Source organism: Symphalangus syndactylus, chromosome Y (genome assembly GCF_028878055.3).
Source record: "Symphalangus syndactylus isolate Jambi chromosome Y, NHGRI_mSymSyn1-v2.1_pri, whole genome shotgun sequence".
Lineage (NCBI taxonomy): Eukaryota > Metazoa > Chordata > Mammalia > Primates > Hylobatidae > Symphalangus > Symphalangus syndactylus.
Genome location: NC_072448.2, coordinates 10,024,979 through 10,050,102, shown reverse-complemented (window position 1 = coordinate 10,050,102; position 25,124 = coordinate 10,024,979). Strand labels below are relative to the sequence as shown.

Genomic DNA, 25,124 nt, shown 5'->3' with positions numbered 1-25,124 from the left:
AGAAACAATATATAATTTGCCAACTTAGACAAAATAAATGACATCTCTTAAAAACAAATTACAGGAACTCAATCAATATAAACAATTTTAAAAGAACAATAATTATTAAGGAAAAACTAAATTTGTAATGTTAAAACTCCCCAAAATAATCACCAGACCAGATCGTTTCAGTGAGGAAAAAAAGAAATACTTCCCAATATTTTATAAAGTAAGTAATGTTCTGACTGCAAAACCTGAACATTATAAACAAAACTACAGACTGCATCCCTCATAAATATAAATGCAAAATTCCTTAACAATTATTAGAAAAGGAAAGTCAACAATACACAATAATAATAATATATGATTAAGTATGGTTTATTCCAGGGATGTAGGCCTAACTAAATAATCAAAAAACAATCACTGTAATCCACCACATTAAAAGGGTAGAAAAGAAAAATTGGTCTGTACATGGCTGTTCACACCTGTAATTCCAGTGACAGGAGGCGAAGGTTTGGGAGGACAAGCCTGGGCCTGACAGCGAAACCCCACCTCTATAAAAATAAAAATCAGAAAAAAAGTTAGCTTTGTGTGGTAGGGTGTGCCCTTAGTCCTAGCTACTCAGGATGCTGAGGGAGGAGGATAGCTTGGGTCCGGGAAGTCAAAGCTGCAGTGAACTACGATCACGCCACTGCCCTCTACCTGGGTGACAGAGTGAGACCATGTCTTAAAAAAAAAAAAAAAAAAAAAAACTTACTATCACAGCAACAGATACAGAAAAAAACACTTGGCAAAACATCCATTCATGACAAAGACTCTCAGAACAAAAATGGAATGCAACTTTCTTAAACCAATTAATGGCATCTACAAAAAATAGGGAGGTAACATTATTCCCCCGTACTTGCTTTTCTGTTCTAAAACAGAAAGGGTGAGATCTTGGTTCACTGTAGCTTCCAACTCTTGGGCTGAGGCAATCCTCCTGCCTTGACCTCACAAAGCATTGGGATTACAGGTGTGAGCCACTGCTCCTGGCTAACGTTATTCTTCATAATGAAACACTGATACTTTTCTTACCATGAGATCAAAGCAAGACTAAATTGCTCCCTCTAGCCACTTCTATTGAGCTTTATACCGGCAATTCTAACCACCACAATGAGGCAAGAAAAAGAAGTAACAGGCACACACAAGGAGAAGGAAGATGCAAAATTCTTCTTACGTGCAGGTAGTATGATTTTCTATAAAAAAGAAAATTGCAAGGATCCTCAAAGAGATAAAAAAAGCCTCATGGACTTTAACACGATCACAGGACATGGAATATACATATAAAAATCAAACCGATACAGGAGTAATAATAAATGTATAAACACAGCATCAAAAACATTTACAATTACTCAAAGTAAAACCAGACACATAAACATTTAACTGTAAATTTAGCCAAACATGCATAAGGTTTGTATGTGTAAAACTACCCAGCACTGAATAAATAATTCAAAGGTCTAAATCAATGAAGAGGTATACAGTATTCTGGGGCTCAAAAATCCATGCAAAAATTCTCCCCAAATCAATATACAGAATTTATGTACTACTATTTAAATTAGTGTACTTCGTATTACTGGGAAGCAGATATCTAAAATGAAGATCAGATTATCTAAAATTTTTATGGGAAGCAAAAGTATAAAAACAACTAAATAATTTGAAAAAAAAGATAAAGTGGAATGAGTCTGTCTACCTGATTTTAATAGTACAGTATGTACTTGCAGTAATCACAATTCTGAGGCAGAGGAACAAAGATCAATGAAGAAAACAAAAAATGTATGAATAAACCCACACAAATGTGACCAACTGATTTATGAAAAAGGTACATTTTAATAAATTAAAAATGAAAGACAGCCTTTCACAAAATGGTTCTGGAATACCTGGGAGAAGAAAAAGAAGTTTCAATCTAAGTCTCACATCTAAAGAATGCAAGAAAGCATCACTCAGCTCAATCAGACCTGAATGACATAAGTAAAACTTTTAGAGAAAAAATATAAGAATAAATAGGATTTATGGGTAGGCAATAAGTGCTCAGAATTTGACATAAAAAAGCATGATCTCTAAGAATAAATGAGACCTCATCAGAATTACAAACTCAACTGGTAAAACACCTGTTAAAGAGGATAAAAAGATATGCTATAGACTGGCAGAAAATATTTGCTGTGTTTCTAATAAATGACTATCATCTAGATTATACAAAGAACTCAGTAATAACAAACTTAAATTAGCAAATGAACAAAAAACTCAACATAGAAAATATATGAAAGATCTTCAACATCATTAGTCATTAGGCAAATGTAAATTAAAACCATTAATGAGATTTCACTGCACACCTGTCAGAATAAAACAAGTTTAAAAAATAGTGTCGCTGGGGTGGGCACGGTGGTTCACGCCTTTAATCCCAGCACTTTGGAGGCTGAGGCGGGCAGATCACAAGGTCAGGAGATCAAGTCCATCTGGCTAACATGGTGAAACCCCATCACTACTAAAAAAAATATAAAACAATTAGCCAGGCATGGTTGCAGGCACCTGTAGTCCCAGCTACTTGGGAGGCTGAGGCAGGAGAATGGCATTAGCCTGGGAGGCGGAGCTTGCAATGAGCCGAGATCGTGCCACTGCACTCCAGCTTGGGTGGCAAAGTGAGACGCCTGTCTCAAAAAAAAAAAAAAAAAAAAAAAAATAGTGTCAATACCAAAATGTGGAAAGAATGTGGAGAAACTGGATTATTCATATTCATAAACTACAGGTAGAAATGAATAAGGTTAGTCATTCTGGAAAACAGTTTGGCAGTTTCTTAAAAATCTAAAAATGTCCTAAACAAAATAGTAACAAAATCCAGCAACAAATAAAATGATTATAGCTCATAACAAGTATCATTTATTGCAGTTTAAGAAGCAACATATATAAAAAAAGATTATACACCAAGACAAGTATAATTTATTTCAGAAGTATAAACCTCGCTGAACGTACAAAAATCAACTAATGTAATATAGGACACAAAAACATGTAACATCTCCATATACCAAGACAGTTAATAAAATCCAGTATCCTTTCATGATAAAAATACTCAATAAACTAGGATTTGAAGAGAACTTCCTAAACCCAATAAAAGGCATCTACAAAAGCCCTCCTTTTCACATTGTGTTTTATGCTGAAAAACAGAAAGCTTGCCAACTACAATCAGAAACAAGACAAAAATGACTGTTCTCACCACTACTTTTAACACTGTACTAGAAGTTCTTGTTAGGGAAATCAGGCCAGAAGAAGTTATATAATCGGAAAAGAACACGTAAAACTAACTGTATTGCAAACAATATGATCCCATACATAGAAAAATTTAAGAATCAAAAACTATTACAAGAAAGAAATGTAACAGGGTTTCAGGATGCAAGATCAATAAATAAATATCAACTGTATTCCTACATACAAGATACATATTTCTTTACATTGGATGTTAAAAAATCCAAAATGAAATTAGGAAAACTTCCATTTATATTCACAACAAAAACAAAAAATTATTTTGGTATCACTTTAGCAAAGTTGAACTGAAAACTAAAAAAAAAAAAAATTGCTGAACAAAAATAAAGTAGACCCAAATAAATGGAAAGACATTCCTAAATAAATGGAAAGACATTGTATGTTCCTTGATTGGAAGACTAATACTGTTAAGATGGTAATACAATACAAACTGAATAAGGTTTATCAAAATTCCAGCAACATCTTTGCAAAAATCAACAAGCTAATGCTAAAACCAATATGGAAGTTCAAGGGACCTAGAATAGCCAAAACAATCTTAAAAGATAACACAATTGAAGAACTGTCATTTCATAATTTGTAAATATTCTATAAAGCTGCAAATCAATGCAATGCAATTCTGGTTTCATGACAGATATAGTCAAACAATGAAGCAGAACATAAAGCTTGTAAACACTTCCATCTATGATTGACTTATTTTCGACAAAGATGCTAAATGATATTCCTGAAACAATCTTTTAACAAATGCTCCTTGGACAACTGAATACTCACATGAAAAAAGTAAATCGGAAACTCTTATCAGCATACTATACACACAAAAAAAATTAACTCAAAATAGAAAACAGACCTTACTAAATAATTATGGTATTTAGTTATATCAAAACACAGGAGAAAATCATTTGAGATCTTGGATTAGGCAACAATTTCTTACATATGAAAGCAAAAAACAAGTGACAGAAATATTGTAACTTATTCTGTGAAAGTGAACACAATTTTTAAATTAAAAATTAATTAATTTGTGGAGAAAAAGTAATTTTTGTCTTTAAAGTGTGGGAGCAAGCCCCCCAAAATCAGGCCATAAACTGGCCCCAAGACTGGGCATAAACAAAGTCTCTGCAGCACCATAACATGTTCATAATGGCCCTAATGCCCAAGCTGGAAGGTTGTGGGTTTACGGGAATGAGGGCAAGGAACACCTGGCTCGCCCAGGGTGGGAAACCGCTTAAGGGCATTCTTAAGCCACAAACAATAGCATGAGCCATCTGTGTCTTAAGGGCGTGTTCCTGATGCGTTAACTAGCCCAACCTATCCCTTTAATTTTGCCCATCTGTCGTTTCCCATAAGGGATACTTTTAGTTAATTTAGTATCTATAGAAACAATGCTAATGACTGGTTTGCTGTTAATAAATATGTGGGTATATCTCTGTTCAGGGCTCTCAGCTCTGAAGGCTGTGTGACCCCAGATTTCCCACTTCACACCTCTATATTTCTGTTTGTGTGTCTTTAATTCCCCTAGCGCTGCTGGGTTAGCGTCTCCCCAACCGAGCTGGTCTTGGCAAAAAGAACACAAAAAAGTGAAAAGACAATGTACCAAGAAATAGAAGAAATGTGCAAATCATGTCTGATAAGGGACTTATATCCATAATATATAAAAGACTGTTGTAACTCACAAATAAAAAAAAGTGTGTAACAGATTTCTTCAAGGAAGATATATAAATGGCCAATAGGCACAAGAAGCTGCTCAACATCATTAACCATTCAGCAAATGAAAATCAAACTCAAAATGAGTTATGAATTTAACCCCAGGAGAATAGATACAATAAGAAAGATCAGTGAAGAAACTACAGTCTCATACACCGCTGGGAATATAACATGGTGCAGCCATTGTGGAAAATCTTTGTCAAGTCCTCAAAATGTTACACAGTTATCACATGACCCAACAATTCCACAGCTAGGTACGTATATCCCTAAGAGAACTGAGGACATAACGTCCACATAGAAATCTGTACATCAATATTCATAACAATATTACTCATAATAGCTTAAGAGTGGGAAATACCTAAATGTTCATCAACAGAATGAATAAAATATCATGCGTATCATGGAATATTTTTCAATAATACAAAAAACGTTATGTCCAAACAAAAACTTGTACCTGAATTTTCAGAGCAGTCATTATTATTCACAATGGCCAGAAGAAGAAACAACTCAAATGAGAGTTTAGTGATGAAAAGATAAAACTGATATCCATAAAATAGAATGTAATTATCAATAAAATGCTAAGAGGTCTGAAACATAACATAGATGAAACTTTATTATATTTAGTGAAAGCAGCCAGTCAAAACCAGACTCATATTTGTATAAAATGTCTGGAAAAGGAAAATCCATAGAAACAAAGTTTAGTTAGGGCCAGGACCGGCCATAGGATACAATAAGTGACTGCTAATAGGAATGGAGTTTTTTTTGTTGTTGTTGTGTCCGGAATTGGTGGGTTATTGGTCTCACTGACTTCAAGAATGAAGCCATGGACCCTCGTGGTGAGTGTCACAGTTCTTAAAGGCAGCGTGTCCCGAGTTTGTTCCTTCTGATGTTCGGATGAGTTTGGAGTTTCTTCCTTCTGGTGGGTTCGTGTTCTCGCTGGCTCAAGAGTGAAGCTGCAGACCTTTGCAGTGAGCGTTACAGCTCTTAAGGTGGCACGTCTGGAGTTGTTCGTTCCTCCCGGTGGGTTCGTGGTCTCGCTGGCTTCAGGAGTGAAGCTGCAGACCTTCGTGGTGAGTGTTACAGCTCATACAGGCAGTGTGGACCCAAAGAGTGAGCAGCAGCAAGATTTATTACAAAGAGTGAAAGAACAAAGCTACCACACCTTGGAAGTGGATGACAGCGGCTTGCCACTGCTGGCTCAGGCAGCCAGCTTTTATTCCCTTATCTGGCCCCACCCACATCATGCTGATTGGTCCATTCTACTGAGAGCTGATTGGTCTGTTTGGACAGGGTGCTGACTGGTGCGTTTACAATCCCTGAGCTAGACACAAAAGTTCTGCACGTCCCCACTAGATTAGCTAGATACAGTGTTGACTGGTGTATTTACAAACCCTGAGCTAGATACAGAGTGCTGATTGGTGTATTTACAATCCCTTAGCTAGACATAAAGGTACTCCAAGTCCCCACCAGATTAGCTAGCTACACACAGAGTGCCAATTGGTGCATCCACAAACCCTGAGCTAGACACAGGTTGCTGATTGGTGTGTTCACAAACCTTGAGCTAGACACAGAGTACACACAGAGTACTGATTGGTGCACTCACAATCCCTTAGCTAGACACAAAGGTTCTCCAAGGCCCCACTAGACTCAGGAGCCCAGCTGGCTTCACCCAGTGGATCTTGCCCCAGAGCTGCAGGTGGAGCTGTCTGCCAGTCTTAGTGCCAGCGCCCGCACTCCTCAGTCCTTGGGCAGTCGATGGGACCGGGCGCCGTGGAGCAGGGGGTGGTGCTCGTAAGGGAGGCTCAGGCCACGCAGTAGCCCACAGCAGGGTGGGGAGACTCAGGCGTGGCTGGCTGCAGGTCCCGAGCCCTGCCCTGTGGGGAGGTAGCTAAGGCCTGGCGAGAAATCGGGCACAGCAGCTGCTGGCCCAGGTGCTAAGCCCCTCACTGCCTGGGGCTGGCTCCTCCGAGCGTGGGGCCCGCTGAGCCCATGCCCACCCAGAACTCGCGCTGGCCCACAAGCACCGCATGCAGACCCAGTTCCCACCCACGCCTCTCCCTCCACACCTCCCTGCAAGCTGAGGGAGTGGCTCCGGCCTTGGCCATCCCAGGAAAAGGCTCCCATGTTGCAGCAGCAGGCTGAAGGCCTCCTCAAGTGCAACCAGAATGGGCTCTGAGGCCAAGGACGCGCCGAGAGTGAGCCACGGTGCAAGGGCTGCCAGCACACTGTCACCTCTGTTTGTGTGTTTGTTTTGAGACAGAGCCTCACTCTGCCAGGCTGGAGTGCAGTGGTGCCATCTCAGCTCACTGCAACCTCTGCCTCCCAGGTTCAAGCAATTCTCTTGCCTCAGCCTTCCTAGTAGCTGAGACTACAGGCGTGTGCCACCACGCCTGGCTACTTTTTTTGCATTTTTAGTAGAGATGGATTTCACTGTCAAACAGGATGATCTCGATCTCCTGACCTCGTGATCCACCCGCCTTGGATTACAGGTATGAACCACCGGCCCGGCCCATGGAGTTTTATTTTTAGTTAATAAAATGCTCTGAAATTAGATAGTAGTGATGGTTGCAAAATTATGGGAATAGAGCACAACATACTGAATTGTACACTTCAAAAGTGTAGATTTTAGAGTTTTTGAATTACATTTTTGTAAAACTGCTGTTAAAAAATATGAATTAACATTCAATTTAGTGAGAAAGAAGGAAAAGAACATTCATTTGGGAAAAACTCAGTTTGCACCTGCACATAGATTAGCAACTTTGTATAATTAGTGAATTCCTACTTGAAAAGTTTCCTCCCCTTTTCAAGCAAATACATAGTGGAAACTTGCGCAGGTAGGAGGGAGGCTTATCTAAAACAAACGGCTATACAAAGAAGAGAGGCCAGGCGCGGTGGCTCACGCCTGTAATCCCAGCATGTTGGGAGGCCGAGGCAGGCAGATCAGGAGGTCAGGAGATCAAGACCATCCTGGCTAACACAGTGAAACCCCGTCTCTACTAAAAATACAAAAATTTAGCCGGGCGAGGTGGTGGGCGCCTGTAGTCCCAGCTACTCGGGAGGCTGAGGCAGGAGAATGGCGTGAACCCCGGGGGGCGGAGCGTGCAGTGAGCCGAGATCGCGCCACTGCACTCCAGCCTGGGTGACAGCGAGACTCTGTCTCAAAAAAAAAAAAAAAAAAGGAGAAACAGCACTTTGTGCTTGTCTGGAAACATACCGGCAGCTGCATAAGATAAGTGGAGTTGCACAGACAGAAACTGGTAACTCACTCAAACTGCTACAGAGATGAGAGGAGTTTCTTTTAAGAAAGCTTTTCAATTCAGCTATAATGAGGCAATCTACTCAGACTCCCCTCTCTGTTGCAGAGAGCTTTTTTCTTTCACTTATTGAAATTTTACTCCAACCCCACCTTTGTGTCTGCATTCCTTAATTTTCTTGGACATAGGACAAAGAACCTGAGGTACTAGTTCAGACAATGAGAAACTGCTATATTAAGGTGCCTTGGTGAGACTGCAGCATATTTTGGTGTGTTGCTGGGAGGAAGGGAATTCATCAAAAGGGTAAGAGCAGACCTTTAACCCATTTCTGAGGCTTTGTGTCTATTCCAATCCAGTTTCCTTTTATGGAAGGCAGGAGGTCCCAGAATAACTGAAGGCGTCTGGCTGGGGCTACAGCACAGTGGTATCTGAAAGGCCCTTGGTCCAAATCCCGTCCGGACTTGGAGGGCTGTCAGGATGTCAGCAAAGGATTTCATTTTTTTCTGTTTCATTTCCTTCTTTCTCTTCATGGCTACCATGTCTGTCTCTTCTTTGTATACAACGTTGTGGGTGTTTTCACAATCTGGGCATGTAATCTTATTTGGTGAAGTCAGCTAGTGCCTTAGTAATCAGGAATAACTTCGAGAATTGCTCTGTCTAGGATTTCCTTGAGACAGGAGGACTTCATGATTTCAGTGGAAACTTTCACCCAGTTAAGGCTTTTTGTCCCCAGTGACAGACATTCATGATACCGTATAAGGGGGATTTCACCTCAAGTGAGTATCCTCTTCCCTCTTGATTTGGATTGTTTCCCTCTCCGTTTTGGTTGTTTTTTCCCTCCACGTAAAAGCCCAGCACTGTCTCATGAATTTAAATAGTTCTTTTATGAGACAAGTTAATTTCCTTCTTCTGGGAGACATACTATGGCAACAGTCTATTAAATCCCAAACCTTTCTAACTTCTGCTGACAAAATGGAATCAGAGCATTTACCAAACTTTTCAAATCCTGCAGTGACGTGGGAAGTTAAAGAAACAAATGAAAAAGGAGAAAATCAAGATTTCGTATTAGGCTGACTCATCCTGAAGGCAGTAACAGGCAAAGCCCAGACTCAGGCAAAGTCTTGATAACATTATCTAAGAAGCCAGAGCCCAAAGGAATGTGCTCTGTATTCCCTCCCAGCACTCCCTCAATATAAGGGTAAGAAAAATAAATTTTCCTCTCATTTAGTATAAATAAACTTCCCCCTCGAACCCCACCACACTCCATGTGATTGTACCTTGCTCTGCAAGTTTTATGAGGTTATAGATTTCTGTGTTCTGTAACCAGTAACTTCAAGTATTCTGGTTTTTTTTTTTTTTTTATCTGAGCAGCACAGTGAAGGTCATGAGACACGCCTGAGCAGGCCTGGATTGCAGCCATCTAGGCGCCATAGCGGAGGTTAGAACGTAAGCTTGTACAAGGCTCTTGAGCAAACCTAGAAAATAGCCATCTGGGATGCACAGCAAGAGTCATACATAAGCTTGCGTTACAAACCTGTCACAATTTAATTAACTACCTTTGTTCTGCCTCTGTACACTAGCTTTCACGCCACTATGCTTCGTGTCACTGTCAGCTTGTTGCAAACTAGCCAACCCACTTTCAAAAGTGTGTATTTATAAGCCAAGCCCTGTCCTTGTTCTGGGCCCAGTCTTTGGATTTTAATCCACTGGGTCTGAGTGCACTCTATAAAATCCTCCTGTTCCACCTACCAATCTCTCCAGTCTCCTAATTCCCACAACAGCAGGTCCACCTAGGGGGATGGGATATTTTTTTTTCTCTATGGGGAGCCTTGTTGTCCCCTTGTCCAAAACCTCTAGTTCCCCAATTCCTCTCCCTCATTCATCTCTCTTTTACGGACTAGGCTCCATTCCCCATGCCTGTAATCCCAGCTTCTCAGGAGGCTGAGGCAGAAGAATTGCTTGAACCCAAGAGGCAGAGGTTGAAGTGAGCCGAGATTGTGCCATTGCACTTCAGCCTGGGAGAAAAGAGCAAAACTCCGTCTCAAAAAAAAAAAGTTAATCAGTCCCATTCTCTGGGGTTTCAATACTTCACGACGGCCATAGTAAAGGAAGCCAGAGATAATATTAAAATACTCCCTCCAGGCTGGGTGCAGTGGCTCAGGCCCTAGCACTTTAGAAGGCCAAAGCAGGTGGATCACCTGACGTCAGAAGTTCAAGACCAGCCTGGCCAACATAGTGAAACACCATCTCTACTAAAATACTAAAATTAGCCGGGCATGATGGCAGATGCCTGTAATCCGAGCTACTTGGGAGGCTGAGATGGGAGAATTGCTTGAACCTGGGAGACGGTGGTTGCAGTGAGCCAAGATTGCGCCATTGCACTCCAGCCTGGGTGGCTGAGCGAGACTCCATCTCAAAAAAAGAAAAAAGAATAAACACCACTCCCTCCATTAAGGGGCCTTGCTCAAATGCACCAAATGCATCTGTTAGGTAGTATCTGATGAGACCCATCCATCAAGGAGTCACACAGACCACACAAGTCTAGGAGGTCAAAGGGTTATCACCAGCAGAGCACTATGGCCACATGGGTAAGCATGACTAACCCCACTGCTTTGCTCCTCTGGTACCACGGTTTGGGGGTGGCACATTCAACATGGTGCTGTGACACAGTAACCAAAGAGGGAAAACAGTTGGCGGTGGGTCGGGGGGCTGTTCTCACTGTCTTCCTCTCCACTCTGGGTCACTGAAGAGACTGAGGGATGCCTCTTCTTTTGTCTCTTTTCTAGATATATAATACCCCATCCTCAAGCCTGTAATCCCCTTGAATGCAGACTGGACTTCCTTTAACCCTCAGACCCTAAAGTTCACTCTGGGAAAGCCCCAATTTCACTCACATATAAAGGCCTTCCAGGATGTAGGCCAAGTATTTAAATTCTCCACAAAGGATGTTCCAGGGAAGGGAATGCCATGAGAAAAGTAGCAGTGACCTTAAAGGACTTTAAATGGGACTATGATGATAACATCAGAAAATGGAGATGGAAACTTTTACAAATGTTTATGCTGAAGGACTTGCAGGGGATTAGAGCCAAACCTATTAACTGCTCTAAGGTTTCCAAGATAGATCAAAAACTAGATGAAAATCCTTCAACATTTTTGGAAAGGATGAGAGAAGCTTTAGTGAAACACGCCTCCTTATCTTCTGTTTTATTACTCAGGCAGCTCCTAATACGGGAAGGAAATTAATGAAACACTCTGTTGAAAAATCTGGTTTTTCCCACCCTCAAGTAAAAACTTTGCAGTGTATAAATGACCCTTCTCCTCTGTGCCCCAATTAAGGAAGTCTCAGGAAGGCACTGAGGCTATCCTCAATCTCTTAGCTTAGAGGAGATACAGGGTCTCAAAATCTAACACTCAGCTCTGTCAGACTTCAGTAAAGTCACTAGGTCTAGTCTTAACAGAAAGGACCAGAGAACTAGGTGAGGAAAGGATTGAGTCTATTTCCTTTACTGGTTAAGGGGATTCATAGGTATTACCAGATTTTGTAGACTGTGAATACCTGAGTACAGGGAAATGGCTCTCCCTTTACATTCATAAGAGAAACTCAGACAGTTAAAACTCACCCCCACAACTTGGGACCCTGAGGCTCAAAAAGCCTTTAACCAGCTAAAATAAGCCTTACTTAAAACATCAGCCCTCAGTCTTCCCACAAGGAAAGTATCCAGTCTCCATGTATCAGGAAAGAAAGAATAGCCCTAGAATTTTTAACTAAGGCTTGAGGTCTGGCTCAACAGCCAGTGGGTTACTTAAGCAAGGAACTTAACTTGGTGGCAAAAGGATGGTCAGCCTACCTGTAGCAGTTACACTGTGGCCTTGCTAGTGCTAGAGGTCAATGGGTTAACCATGGGGAGTAACTTTTTTTTTCTTTCTTTTTTTCTTTTTTTTTTTTTTTGACACATGGTCTGGCTCTGTTGCCCAGACTGGAGTGCCGCAGTATGGCTTACTGCAACCTCGGCCTGCAGGGTTGAAGCCATTCTCATGTCTCAGCTTCTCAAGTAGCTGGGATTACACACATGTTCCACCATGCCCGGCTCATTTTTTGTATTTTTAGTAGAGATGAGGTTTCACTATATTGGCCAGGGTGGTCTTGAACTTCTAACCTCAGGTGATCTGCCCGTCTCAGCCTCCCAAAGTGCTGGAATAACACGTGTAAGCCACCATGCCCAGCCTAATTTAACAGTTACCACCCCACACAACATAGCAGAACTGCCGTCCTCTAAGGAAAGGCTCTGGCTAACAGACAAATTGCCTCCTCAAATATCAAGCTTTGCTGCTAAAGGGATCTCCTGTCCAGTTGAAAACCTGCCCTTGCCTAAGTCCAGCCATTTTCTCCCAGAGAAAACTGGGAACCTGAATATGACTGTGAACAGGAAGGGAAGCAAACTGGTAAAAGAAGTAAGATTCACTATTTATATTCTCTGTAAAGTTTTAATTAATAAAAAAGAATTTTCTTAAAGAGCACCCAACTTAATTGAAAGTGGATCTCTAAGTTATGGGTGTATTTAAAGGCCCTGATGTTTTTCTCTTCAGATATCTTGTTTTTCTGCAAAAGGTTCTTTGTCAGTCAACTTTTTTCACTCTGTCTTGCCACTCTTGGTGCATGCATGAAAGACCCTAGAATGACTTCTGGTGGCCTGGGACTCCTTGAGAAAACAGATCCCATTTGGGGAAAAATTTCCGTTTTCCTCCTGCAACCCCTGTAATTAGAGTTGGTAAGTCCTTCTAATCTGTCTTTGTCTTCCAGCTACGCTTGTTTACTAAGCACAGGAAACTGTATTCCTAGCCCTGCTCTTAAAAGGGCTCCACTCTAAGCTGTTGGATCTTCTTCTGTCTGTGTAGTCATGTATGTGATATGTATGTGATGTCTATAAAAAGAGCTCTAATTAACTGGCCTAAGTAAATAAGCACTTAAATCAAATACTTTTAAGGAAAAAGCAAAAGCTGTGGTACCTTTCAGTTCACGTGACTTTCATCTTTAAAAATAAAAACATTCTGGGCCAGGCATGGTGGCTCACGGCTGTATTCCCAGCACTTTGGTAGGCTGAGGCAGGCGGATCACGAGGTCAGGAGATCAAGACCATCCTGGCTAACATGGTGAAACCGTGTCTCTACTAAAAATACAAAAACTTAGCTGGGCGTGGTGGTGGGAGCCTGTAGTCCCAGCTACTCGGGAGGCTGAGGCAGAAGAATAGCATGAACCTGGGAGACGGAGCTTGCAGTGAGCCAAGATCAGGCCACTGTACTCCAGCCTTCTCAAAAAAAAAAAAAAAGAAAAAAAAAAGAATTCCTAGAGTTACCATTTTGACATCTAATTGAAACTACTGGAAACAGATCTACATGCAAGGTATGTAAAAACAGTAAAATAAGTTTTTAGTAAAAGATTATAAGAAGGCAAGGAAATGTACATTGTGCCTAAGAATAAAGGACTGTCTTAAATTAGATAAACTGGAAGGTTTAAGCAAACTGAAAAAGATTGCAAAAATTAATCTTACAAAGGAAACTCTGTGTATGAACATATTAACTAAATTAAAAAGGGTATTTATGTTTTTTTTTCTGTAAATTAAACATTTAAATAAAAGCACAACAAGGTTTTCTTAAGATCCCAATCTGCTCTTTAGCAAAACTTGTAAAGGGTTATGACAGGTTTGCAAAAATTTCACCTTATGGTCAAACTGGTTAAAATTGAATAGGAGTGCCTATAAAGTTTCATTAAAAATTGAAGCTAAATAAATTAATAGTAAACTAATGCAAGGGTGAAATTTTAACTTTCTCTCTTCAACAGGATTTCCATGTAATAATAAAGGCTGATGGGATAACCGTATGGGATATCCAAGATTCTAGTCCTGGAATATGTGCTGTTAATCGCAATTAAGGTTGTTATGTTGGGCTATTTTAAGTCATGGAAATAATCACATTTGTCAATCATGTTCTTGACTGTAACCACCTTGGACACTTTGTCTTTACAGACAATTGTTGTTTTGCTTGAATCTTCTTCAAAAAAATAGTTTATAATCAGCTATGGAACTTTAACAGGTGCTCTCAAATGCAGGTTTCTCATAACACAAAAATGTACAGGACTTATGAAAAGCTGAAATGTTTACAAATATCAAGCAGAGCAAGAGTTAACAGAATGGACTGAACTAATAGAAAACTAAAGCAATCTTTTTGGTTTATGCTTGCAACAGTGCTGATCCTTATTTTGTTTTTCAGAGTCAAGGAAACTTGAGCTAGCTACAGACTTCAACAACTGAGTAAGGTATACTCTTGTGAACAAGGTTTAGATCATGTTTGTTTCTTTCTGCCTGGTTCCTTTAAAATTCAGAAACTGGTTGTAAATATTCTTGACTTATGATAATATGGTTCTTTGCATCAGTGCAGTAAGAATCCATTTTATTTTGTACACAATTGGAAAAAATGGTTGTTTTTACTAAGGCTTTGACTGGAGGGTGTGTTTCCACTGAAGGAGTCAGTCTTGACTTGCAGAACCACTAAAAGCCCTTTGGGAAAAGTGGCCTCATACCTTGTCTACACAGCTTCCATACAAGCTTCCTAACTTGCAATGAGCATCGAATTTCACTTTCTCACAGCCCTGAACACCATGCACTGGGAACCTCATGAAAAGAGAAGTTTACCTAACACACAGGTATCTGAGGGTACAAACCCATGGCTGGGCTCAGCTTCAAAGTCCCATCTGAGATTCCTTGTGGAAGAAAGTTCCATCAAAGCCTATCTAAAAGGCCTGTGTAAAAATAATTATTCTTCCTGCACTTTATGCAAATCTCAGACCAACTTTAAAACTAAAGTCTATTTTGCAAACAACTCAGTCTTATTTGTTTTTAACAGAAATGAGGATTGGAATTTGTTTTTAACAGAAATGAGGACTGGAAAGAGGGAAATTATGTTCCAAACTTATCACATATCTGTCATTGACTTCTAGTTTCATTAGTAGTTTTTATGTTCTTGCCTACATTTTAAACTAACATTGCTTATTCCTGTAAACTAACCAGCCATCTCTGGCTGCAGCTCAGAGGAAACAGAAAGGGATATGTAATGTAAAAATCTGGACAATGTTCTAGTTCAGGGCGATTATTCTACAAACGCTGCCAAGTAACCTATAACCCAGAGATTTCCGTTTTGGGAAAGTAAGACCAAGGAAGCTCAACAATGCCAAGCCCCATGCACCCAAAATCTTAACAGGCATAGTTACAGCCACCAGTTATCAGGGCATGTCAACAGCCTCAGGATTTTAATGCTGTCTTTCCCCACTTCTTGTCTCATTTTAACACATGTTCACTAGTAACTCAAATTGTTTCATTTCACTTAGTGGCTATCAAGCTCCAAATGGTAATGCAAATGGAACCAGGCATAAACACTCCTTTCATCTGAGTCCCTTAAACCATCTCCTGGAGGAATCCTAGCTTCTGTTCCCCACACAATGCCTCTCTCCAGCAGCAATTAACCAGAAAGATCAGTGCCCAATCTTCCTAACAGCAGTTAGGGTTTCCACTCCTGAAGCAGGGAATGAGGGAGAAGCAAAGGAAAAATCAGTTTAGAAAAACTCAGGCTGCACCTGCACATAGATAAACAACTTTGTATAATTAGCCAGCTCCCAGGAAAAAGTTTTTCAGGCATGCAAATGGTGAGAACTTACACAGGGAGGTAAGGGTTTATCTAAAACAAACCCTCAGTTATACCAAGAAGAGAAGTGGCACTTTGTGCTTGCCTAGAGACATACCCACAACTGCTTAAGATAAGGGGACTTGCTCAGACAGCTTTACTGATAATAGAAGTTATTCAAACTGCTACAGAGATGAGAAGACCTTCTTATAACAGCTGTTAAAATCAGCTATAACCCAGCAATCCACTCAGATTCCTCTCTGCTGAAGAGAGCTTTTTTCTTTCACTTATTAAATTTTCACTCCAATCCCACCTTTGTGTCCACGTTCCTTAATTTTCTTGGACACAGGACAAAGAACCTGGGGTACTGATACAGACAATGAGAAATTGCTACATTAAGGTGCATTAGGGAGACTGCAACATTTCCACATTTCATCTCACCTAGAGAAATAAGCATTACATTAAAACACAAATTAAAAACAAAAACAAACAGCCAAAAACCCTGCCCACTAAGGTTCACAGCAGTTTATCATAGCCCCAACCTGGATATAATACAGATGTCCATTCATGGTGAGTAGTTCACACCATGAGTGCTACTCATCAATACAGTATGCCTAATGTGAAGATCTGAAATCCAAATGCTCCAAAATCTGAAACTTTCTGCATGGTGACATGATGCTCAAAAGACATGCTCCTTAAAACAGTCTGGGCCAGGCAGGGTGGCTCATGCCTGTAATCCCAGCACTTTGGGAAGCTGAGGCAGGCGAATCACAAGGTCAGGAGATAAGACCATCCTGGCTAACGCAGTGAAATCCTGTCTCTACTGAAAAAAAAAAAAGTTAGCCGGGCTTGGTAATAGGCACCTGTAGTCCCAGCTATTCAGCTACTCGGGAGGCTGAGGCAGATGAATGGTGTGAACTTGGGAGGCAGAGCTTGCAGTGAGCCGAGATTGCGCCACTGCCCTCCAGCCTGGGCAACAGAGCGAGACTCCATCTCAAAAAACAACAACAAAAACATTCTGGATTTTAGATTTTTAATGTAGAGATGCTCAAATAGTCAGTATGAGGCAAATGCTCCAAAAAAAAAAAAAATCCAAAATACTTCTGGTACTAAGCATTTCAGATAAGGGATACTCAACCTGATAGATATATATACATCATTCTAGTGAGCCTGCAAACAAATAGAATGAAAAAAAAAAAATAACCTTAAAAGGCTACATTGTGTTCAATTCCAGTTAGTACATGTTTAAAGTAAAACCAAAAGCAAAAGACCTTTAGAAATTGAGCCAACTGGCGGTCTGGTTAGTTGCCAGGGGTTTAGAAGGAAGTTGGGGCAGAAGGCAAGTGGGTGTTGCAATAAAAGGGCACCATGAGGAATCCTTGTGGTGACAAAGATGTTCACTATCTTGATGGAAACAATGTCAAAATCTTGGTAGTGATCAAAATCTTGGCTGCAGTGATTTTTAAAGATGTTAACAGTAGGAGTAACAGGGTAAAGAATATATGGGATTTTCTGCATTACTTCTTAACATGGTACATGAATCTACAATCTTCTTAGTATAAAAAATTAATTTATTAAAGTAAAACAGTGTTCTAAATGCCCAGCAATACAAAGGAAGCTATATGTAGTATTTTATTAGTCAATAGTTATTAGTGAGAGGAGAAGCCAGCTGAGCTTCTAGTTCGGATGGGCACTTGGAGAACTTTGGTGTCTAGCTAAAGGTTTGCAAATGCACCAATCTGCACTCTGTGTCTAGCTAAAGGATTGTAAACACACCAATCAGCACTCTGTAAAATCAAACCAATCAGCACTCTGTGTCTAGCTAAAGGACTGTAAACACACCAGTCAGCACCCTGTAAAATGGACCAATCAGAGCTCTATAAAATGGACCAATCAGCAGGATGTGGGCGGGACCAAATATGGGAATAAAAGCTGGCCACCCAAGTCAGCAGCAGCAACCCGCTCGGGTCGCCTTCCACCCTGTGGAAGCTTTGTTCTTTCGCTCTTCACAGTAACACTTGCTGCTGCTCACTCTTTGGGTCTGCACTACCTTTATGAGCTGTTAACATTCACCGTGAGGGTCTGTGGCTTCATTCTTGAAGTCAGAGAGACCAAGAGCCCACTGGAAGGAATAAATTCTGGACACACTAGAACTAAAGAACTGAAATCCACTTAAATGTCCAATAATAGGAGAAAGGACTACATCACCTTAACCTAGTAACTGTACAGCAATTTAAAATGATAAATACAGAATTTCTTAGGAAGACAACTGTGACACTTGTTTTTAATTCCCTCTTCTGTCCACAAAATTCCCACTGAAATAACAAAAGGAATACAGAAACTGCTAACGAAATAGCAAATAATGAATATTACTACAAGAACAAAAAAATGTAAGGAGGCAACTACAGAATCAAACAGGAGTAATTAAAAGACAGAAAACTATACAGTGAGGAATGTAGTTGGATCCTGCTTCAAACAAACTGTTAATAAAACCTGTAAGAAACTATTTGTGATATGGTTTGGACAATAAGCATTTAGATACACAAAAACTCTTAGGAAACAAATTAGGACAACAACTGGACAGGGAAAATACACATACTCTAAGAAGGAAGTTAGAACAGCTCAAAGACCTGTAAAAATGTTCAGTCTCAGTATCTAGAAATATTAAAATTGATGACCACAAAGAGAATCTCACAACCATGGGACTTTCAAAAATTAAAAATTACGTCAAAAATAAATGTTGGCAAGCACTGAAAATTAGTACCAACACCTCAGAAGACAAAGGCTTACTTAGAATTCAAATCTTTATCACTTAGAGTTTCAGCAAGCACATTAACTACATGTAACTGAGAAGAAAGATAAACTTGGAATCATCCAGCTGCAGCCTACAAAGAACTGATATATATTCATTGCCTCCTTAAAAGCAGCTTAACAAAGACCTTTGAAGACATACTGGCATGCTGTGTAAGAACTGCCAGATTTATCAACACCTCAAAAAAGCAATGCTAGTCACTGAATAAGACTTTTGATAAACAACAGATAAGCCAAAGAGCAATACAGAAATGACAGATTTTTTTTTTTTCTTTTGAGACAGTCTCCCTCTGTTACCCAGGCTGGAGTGCAGTGGTGTGATCTTGACTCACTGCAACCTCTGCCCCCAAGGTCCAAGAGATTCTCCAGAGTAAATGGGATTATAGGCATGCACCACTACGTCCAGCTAACTTTTTGTATTTTTAGTAGAGGTGGGGTTTCATCATGTTGGCCAAGGTGGTCTTGAACTCCTAACCTCATGTGAGCCACCCTCCTCAGTCTCCCAGAGTGCTGGGGTTACAGGCGTGAGACACTGTTCCCAGCCAGATAATTATCTTACATCTTTAATTATCTTAAAGTCATCTTGAGAATTTATGAATTAAAAAGGAGAGAGAGAAAAAAAAAAGAGAGAAACTGACACCAGATCCTCCCTCCATCTATCATTATGGCTGTACTGGTGCATCACTGTTTCAGAAGTTATCTCAGGACTAAAAGCAATAGGAAATAAAGAGTATCAAATATAACTTCTCAATATTGATGTCCTTGCCTACCTTTGATATACTTCCAACAGATTAAAACATATAGTCATCCCAAATGAATTCTTATTATGCTGACATGATTAAAAGTCCAGTCCCTCTTCTGATTTAACACATCTGGGGTGTAAGTCAGAATTCAAAGTGTAACACTTGTGAAACTATTATCCAGGTCACTTCTGACTTCTTGTACATCATTTTCTTCCTTTTCTCTATATTCTCCATAATGGCAAGATCCATCTATGTGCTAAATTGTTACTATGTGTTAATTTTCATTGTCACAAAGTGTTCCATGTAAGAGGAGTCCACTCACAGTTTACTTATCCTTTCATAATATATAGACATTTAAGTTGTTTCCTTCAGTTCCGGACTAACAAAACAATCTTGCTAAGATACTGTTGAAAACATTCCTTAGTGAACATATTCAGGAGTTTCTCCAGGGCATATATTCATAAACAGAATAGTTGGGTGATACAATGTAAGAATCTACATTTTAAAAGAACAATGCCAACCTATTCTCTCTTGTAATTAGCAACTAAACTCCCACCAAAAATCTAATTACTATTTTACTGAAATATTTATTCATGAATAATGACATATGGATTTATATTCTTTTTTTTTTTTTTTTTTTTTTTTGAGACAGAGTCTCGCTCTGTCGCCCGGGCTGGAGTGCAGTGGCGCAATCTCGGCTCACTGCAAGCTCCGCCTCCCGGGTTCACGCCATTCTCCTGCCTCAGCCTCCGAGTAGCTGGGACTACAGGCGCCCGCTACCGCGCCCGGCTAATTTTTTGTATTTTTTTAGTAGAGACGGGGTTTCACCGTGGTCTCGATCTCCTGACCTCGTGATCCGCCCGCCTCGGCCTCCCAAAGTGCTGGGATTACAAGCGTGAGCCACCGCGCCCGGCTGGATTTATATTCTTGATGCATAAATTCATCAACCTTAAAAACCAGCTCGACCATAGCGCCAGAATGCCTTTAAAAGTGACATTATGATATTAGAAACCTCTTGCTTTTTGAATTTTTTTTTAAATTTCATTTCTATATGCCATATACATAACTCCATAGAACCAGAATATTTTATGCCTCATTTTCCAATTATTCTCTGCATTTCTTTTTTTTTTTTTTTTTTGAGACAGTGTCTCGCTCTGTCGCCCAGGCTGGAGTGCAGTGGCGCAATCTCGGCTCACTGCAAGCTGTGCCTCCCGGGTTCACGCCATTCTCCTGCCTCAGCCTCTCCGAGTAGCTGGGACTACAGGCGCCCGCCACCACGCCCGGCTAATTTTTTGTATTTTTAGTAGAGACGGGGTTTCACCGTGGTCTCGATCTCCTGACCTCGTGATCCGCCCGCCTCAGCCTCCCAAAGTGCTGGGAATACAAGCGTGAGCCACCGCGCCCGCCCTATTGTCTGCATTTCTACAGGTTATTTTAACCAAAGTCAAGATGAAAATTACCAGTGGAAATGAATTGAAAGAAATAATCTAAGTGAAAAAACATTAAGATTCTGCATTTGTGATGAAAACTATTATAACAAATTATTGTTAAACTCTGATTGGAAGAAACAACAATGACCAATTCTTTTTCATCAGAGATTCTTCCATGAAAATGTTAGTTAAGCACACTAGCTATAAGCAAAAGAAATCTAACTAATTAACTTTACTTAGAATTAACTGGCAATATTTACTATTTAGCAATACTTTACTATTCAAGCTAATACCTTAAAGCAATCAAAAAGATGATCAAGTTGTCCAGGAGAAAAATCCCAAGCCAACTTTGCTAGCAGATCATGTACATTCTTCACAATGGCTTCATGTTTTCCTGCCTGTTGAAAAAACAAAAATAGAAAAAATAAAAGCAAACAAAAAAATTATAGCATACTTAAATTTTAATAACAAAAAAATAGTTCTACTACAACAATCTCCATTACTTAATAAACATTCCTACTTCATTTGAGGTAATTAACAGAATTCTTAATATTTGAAATGCTTTAGAATGGTCATTTAATACCTGGAAGCTCAGTTTTTTTGGGTACAAATAGTAAACTTCAGAAATTAATATGAAAACTTACTAGAAGGTATTTACAAATAAAATTAAGAGAAAAAGAAGTCAAATATTGGATTGTTTAAAAACTCCAAGCTTAAGTGCTCAATAAAGGCAAGATAAATATTTTGTTGTTTCTCTTAAAAACAAGGCAAAAAACAAGCTTTATGAGCCAGTGCCTAACAATACTCCCCAAGTGACCCAGGAGTGGAAACCTGCCATTAAGATAATGTAAAAACATATGCATTAGTATCTCTGAAACCAGGGTTTTTTAATTATGGAAATTCACAATCTTCTATAATAATCATACGTTTTTTAAAGTCACAATGGAACTCTTGTGACATTTGTTTCTGCTATGCATTACAGAAGTGAAAACCTACAAATATAGATTCTTTATCCTCTTTCAATAATTGTTCCTTTAATCATAATTATTTTGCTGTACAGACCTTTCATTTAAAACTATCTATGGCTGAGCGCGATGGCTCAGGCCTGCAATCCCAGCACTCTGGGGGGCCGAGGAGGGTGGATCACGAGGTCAGGAGATCAAGACCATCATGGCTAACAGGGTGAAACCCCATCTATTCTAAAAGCACAAAAAATTAGCCGGGCCTGGTGGTGGGCACTTGTAGTCCCAGCTACTCGGGAGGGTAAGACAGGAGACTGGTGTGAACCCGGGAGGCGGAGATTGCAGTGAGCTGAGATTGCATGAATGCACCCCAGTCTGGGAGGCAGAGCCAGATTCCGTCTCAAAAAAAAAAAAAAAAAAAAAAAAACTACCTATAAGCTGCTACCATGAGTATATACAAAGACAGAAAAATGTTATTTTTTGTTTAAAAATTCTTGATAAGATTTCTCTACATGAACAGCACATGCATTGGTAAAAGCCAGGCAATACTAAATTGCTGGCCACGACATAAGGGTTACCAAAAATTTTCTCCTTTTCGGTATCTTTCTTAGAAAATAGCTATCATCCCACTCTCTTACCTGTGCTGCCCAGATATTATCAAGGTCCTGTAATGTAAGAGCCTTTTCTTTAATCACAAAACGAAGAATTTTTTCTAGCTTTTCTACATATTGTGGTTGATGAAGACTGTCTTGCAAGACTATGGATAAGATATTATTTTGCTGTATCCATTCCTAAATGTAATACAAAAACTCAATGCAGAAACTAAAAAGAAAGTTTTTTAAAAAGCAAAATAAAAACACGTCTCTAACTTCTAAGTAACGTTAAGTAGGAATTCAAAAGTCCAAATTATGTATACATTCACAAATTACAGCACAGTAGTGTAACATTTAAGTGTTGTGTTAATTCAAAATTAAACACTAAAATAACTTATTTCACAAAATTTGGCATATAAAATCTTCCCATAGGTGTACTAGATTCACAAATTATAATTCACTAATATAATAAATCACCCTAGTGTTTTAATCTGCAATTAGTATACATTAAAATAAATAATTTTGCAGAATTTTACTTCTGCACATAAAGATTCCCATATGTGATACAACAGTATACTTCTCACACTATCCACTGAAAACCAGTTTTATATTTCCAATCATAGATTCTTCTGTAAAATACAATAAAAGTGCCACAACAATGCAAATTTTGCTAAATAGTTTCACTGTTGGTGTCTCTCAAGAACTAGTAATAATTCAAGGACTAGTGAATATACTGAGTAATTCTGTTTCACATTCCACAAAGCAGGCAAATTGCATACATAAAACCTGGCCACCAGCACTGAGTATAAGCCTGTGTAAGGTAAACACTATTAATACCACCCAAATGTCTTTAGCATATCTTTTTTCACGTTCTAATCCTTTCCACTAGCAACCTGAAGATTATTTTATGGTAAAGATTATTCTACAGAAATGATCTCCACTATGCAAACCACATACACTCAAAAAAAGACTTTTTAATACTTTGGTGAAGTATTTGCTATTTATGTCAAAACTAAAATATATTAAAATATCTATGGTAAACAGTTTCATTACCTGTCAAAATGACATACATAAGTGATTTTAAAATGAAATTATTAAGAAATTAATCTTACACTTTGGGAGGCCAAGGCAGATGGATCATAAGGTCAGGAGTTCAAGACTAGCCTGGCCAAAATGGTGGAACCCCATCTCTACTAAAAATACAAAAATTAGCCAGGCGTGGTTGCAGGCACCTGTAATCCCTGCTATTCGGGAGGCTGAGGCAGATGATTGCTTGAACCCAGGACGCGGACGTTACAGTGAGTGGAGATCGTGCCACTGCACTCCAGCCTGGGTGATGGAAGTGAGACTTTGTCTCCAAAAAAAAAAAAAAGAAAAATTAATCTTAATATTCTTAAAATCATGATAAAGCACTACTCAATTATCCCATTCCTTATAATCCCTATTTATTAATCTTCAAATGGAATCAGGAAGTGATCACTACATTAGTTTATTCACTAGACTGCAGATCCACTCAACCCCTCTGAAAATCACATCTTATTATTTCATTTCAACCAAGCCATCTATTTACATCAACAGCTACAGTCAGCAATAATAAATTTACCAGAGAAACAATTAAGTTACCTCAGCAGTTTCAAACAACTAATCATTTTTATTATTATAATAAAAAGATCTTACAATTAGTCATACATCTTTCAATTTTAGTTTTGCTATTGTTGCTTCTAACAGTAATTGGTAATAATGTAATTTTGCATAAGCAGTGTCTTATTCACAATAAAAGATTTAAGAGGCTTACTGCCATTCGCTCAGCTGTCAGCCATTCTTCCTCCTCAGGATTACTATGCCGATGAGTATAATATGATACACTAGATATAACCTTATTTATTTCATTCAGTGCATTCATCTTTCCATTAAAAGAGGAAATTTGCAACAATCTATGAGAAAAATTTGGAGTAAATGTTATAACCTTATTTATTTCATTCAGTGCACTCATCTTTCCACTAAAAGAGGAAATTTGCAACCATAAATGAGAGAAATTTGGAGTAAATGTTATATCAGAATTCACACAAATAATTTAAGGTGGAAAATATCTTACCTGAGTATCATCTTTAACCTAAAAATTTCCAAATTTTTTATAGTCTCATCTTGTCCTGAAATTCTTAAAGCTAAGTTCTTCAAAAATTTAATAATCATTGAAAGGGCATCATTTTTGGCTTCATTCTTTGCTTCGTTTTTCAGTTCTTCGTCAGTTAAGTTTTCCAATAAATGTGGAACTACTTCTATAACTGGAATGAAGTACTTTTTCACTGTATGTTGACTGAGAAACTCATAGCATTGTCCAAATGGTCTGAAATACAAAGGACACAAAACCTCTGTAACATTCCTGTTTTTTAAAAGAACTAAACTTGCCAATTAGTTTCAACACTTAAGACCACACAAAAACAGGTCCTCATTTTACAATGAGACACAACCCACACGGAAAAAATGAAACAATGCTTTTTAAGTAAATAAAATAGTAACTTGTATAATGCACAGAATATCCACATGAAAACATAACTTACTTAATAAGAGCTGCAATTATTTGAACATTTAATGCTGATCCATTAAAAAAACGATCATGCAAAATCTGGAACCCATTTAAAGTGCCAAATTTATTGATGAGATCCACTAGCCAACCCTGTAATAC

General features: G+C 39.1%; 1 protein-coding gene across 9 annotated transcripts in view; it reads right to left on the bottom strand.

Annotated features, from left to right (window-relative positions):
* USP9Y (ubiquitin specific peptidase 9 Y-linked) overlaps positions 1–25,124 on the bottom strand; it is a 215,213-nt gene that overhangs the window by 120,404 nt on the left and 69,685 nt on the right. For all 9 annotated transcript variants that reach the window (XR_010119796.1, XM_063635449.1, XM_063635447.1 and 6 more), the window contains 5 exons: positions 25,000–25,115; positions 24,534–24,785; positions 24,234–24,372; positions 22,484–22,636; positions 21,177–21,281 (listed from right to left, as the gene is read on the bottom strand). Coding sequence is in view for 8 of the 9 variants with exons in the window: in XM_063635449.1 (XP_063491519.1) it covers positions 21,177–21,281; positions 22,484–22,636; positions 24,234–24,372; positions 24,534–24,785; positions 25,000–25,115 (765 nt within the window). In the remaining variant the exon portion in view is untranslated. The remainder of the gene's footprint in view (positions 1–21,176; positions 21,282–22,483; positions 22,637–24,233; positions 24,373–24,533; positions 24,786–24,999; positions 25,116–25,124) is intronic.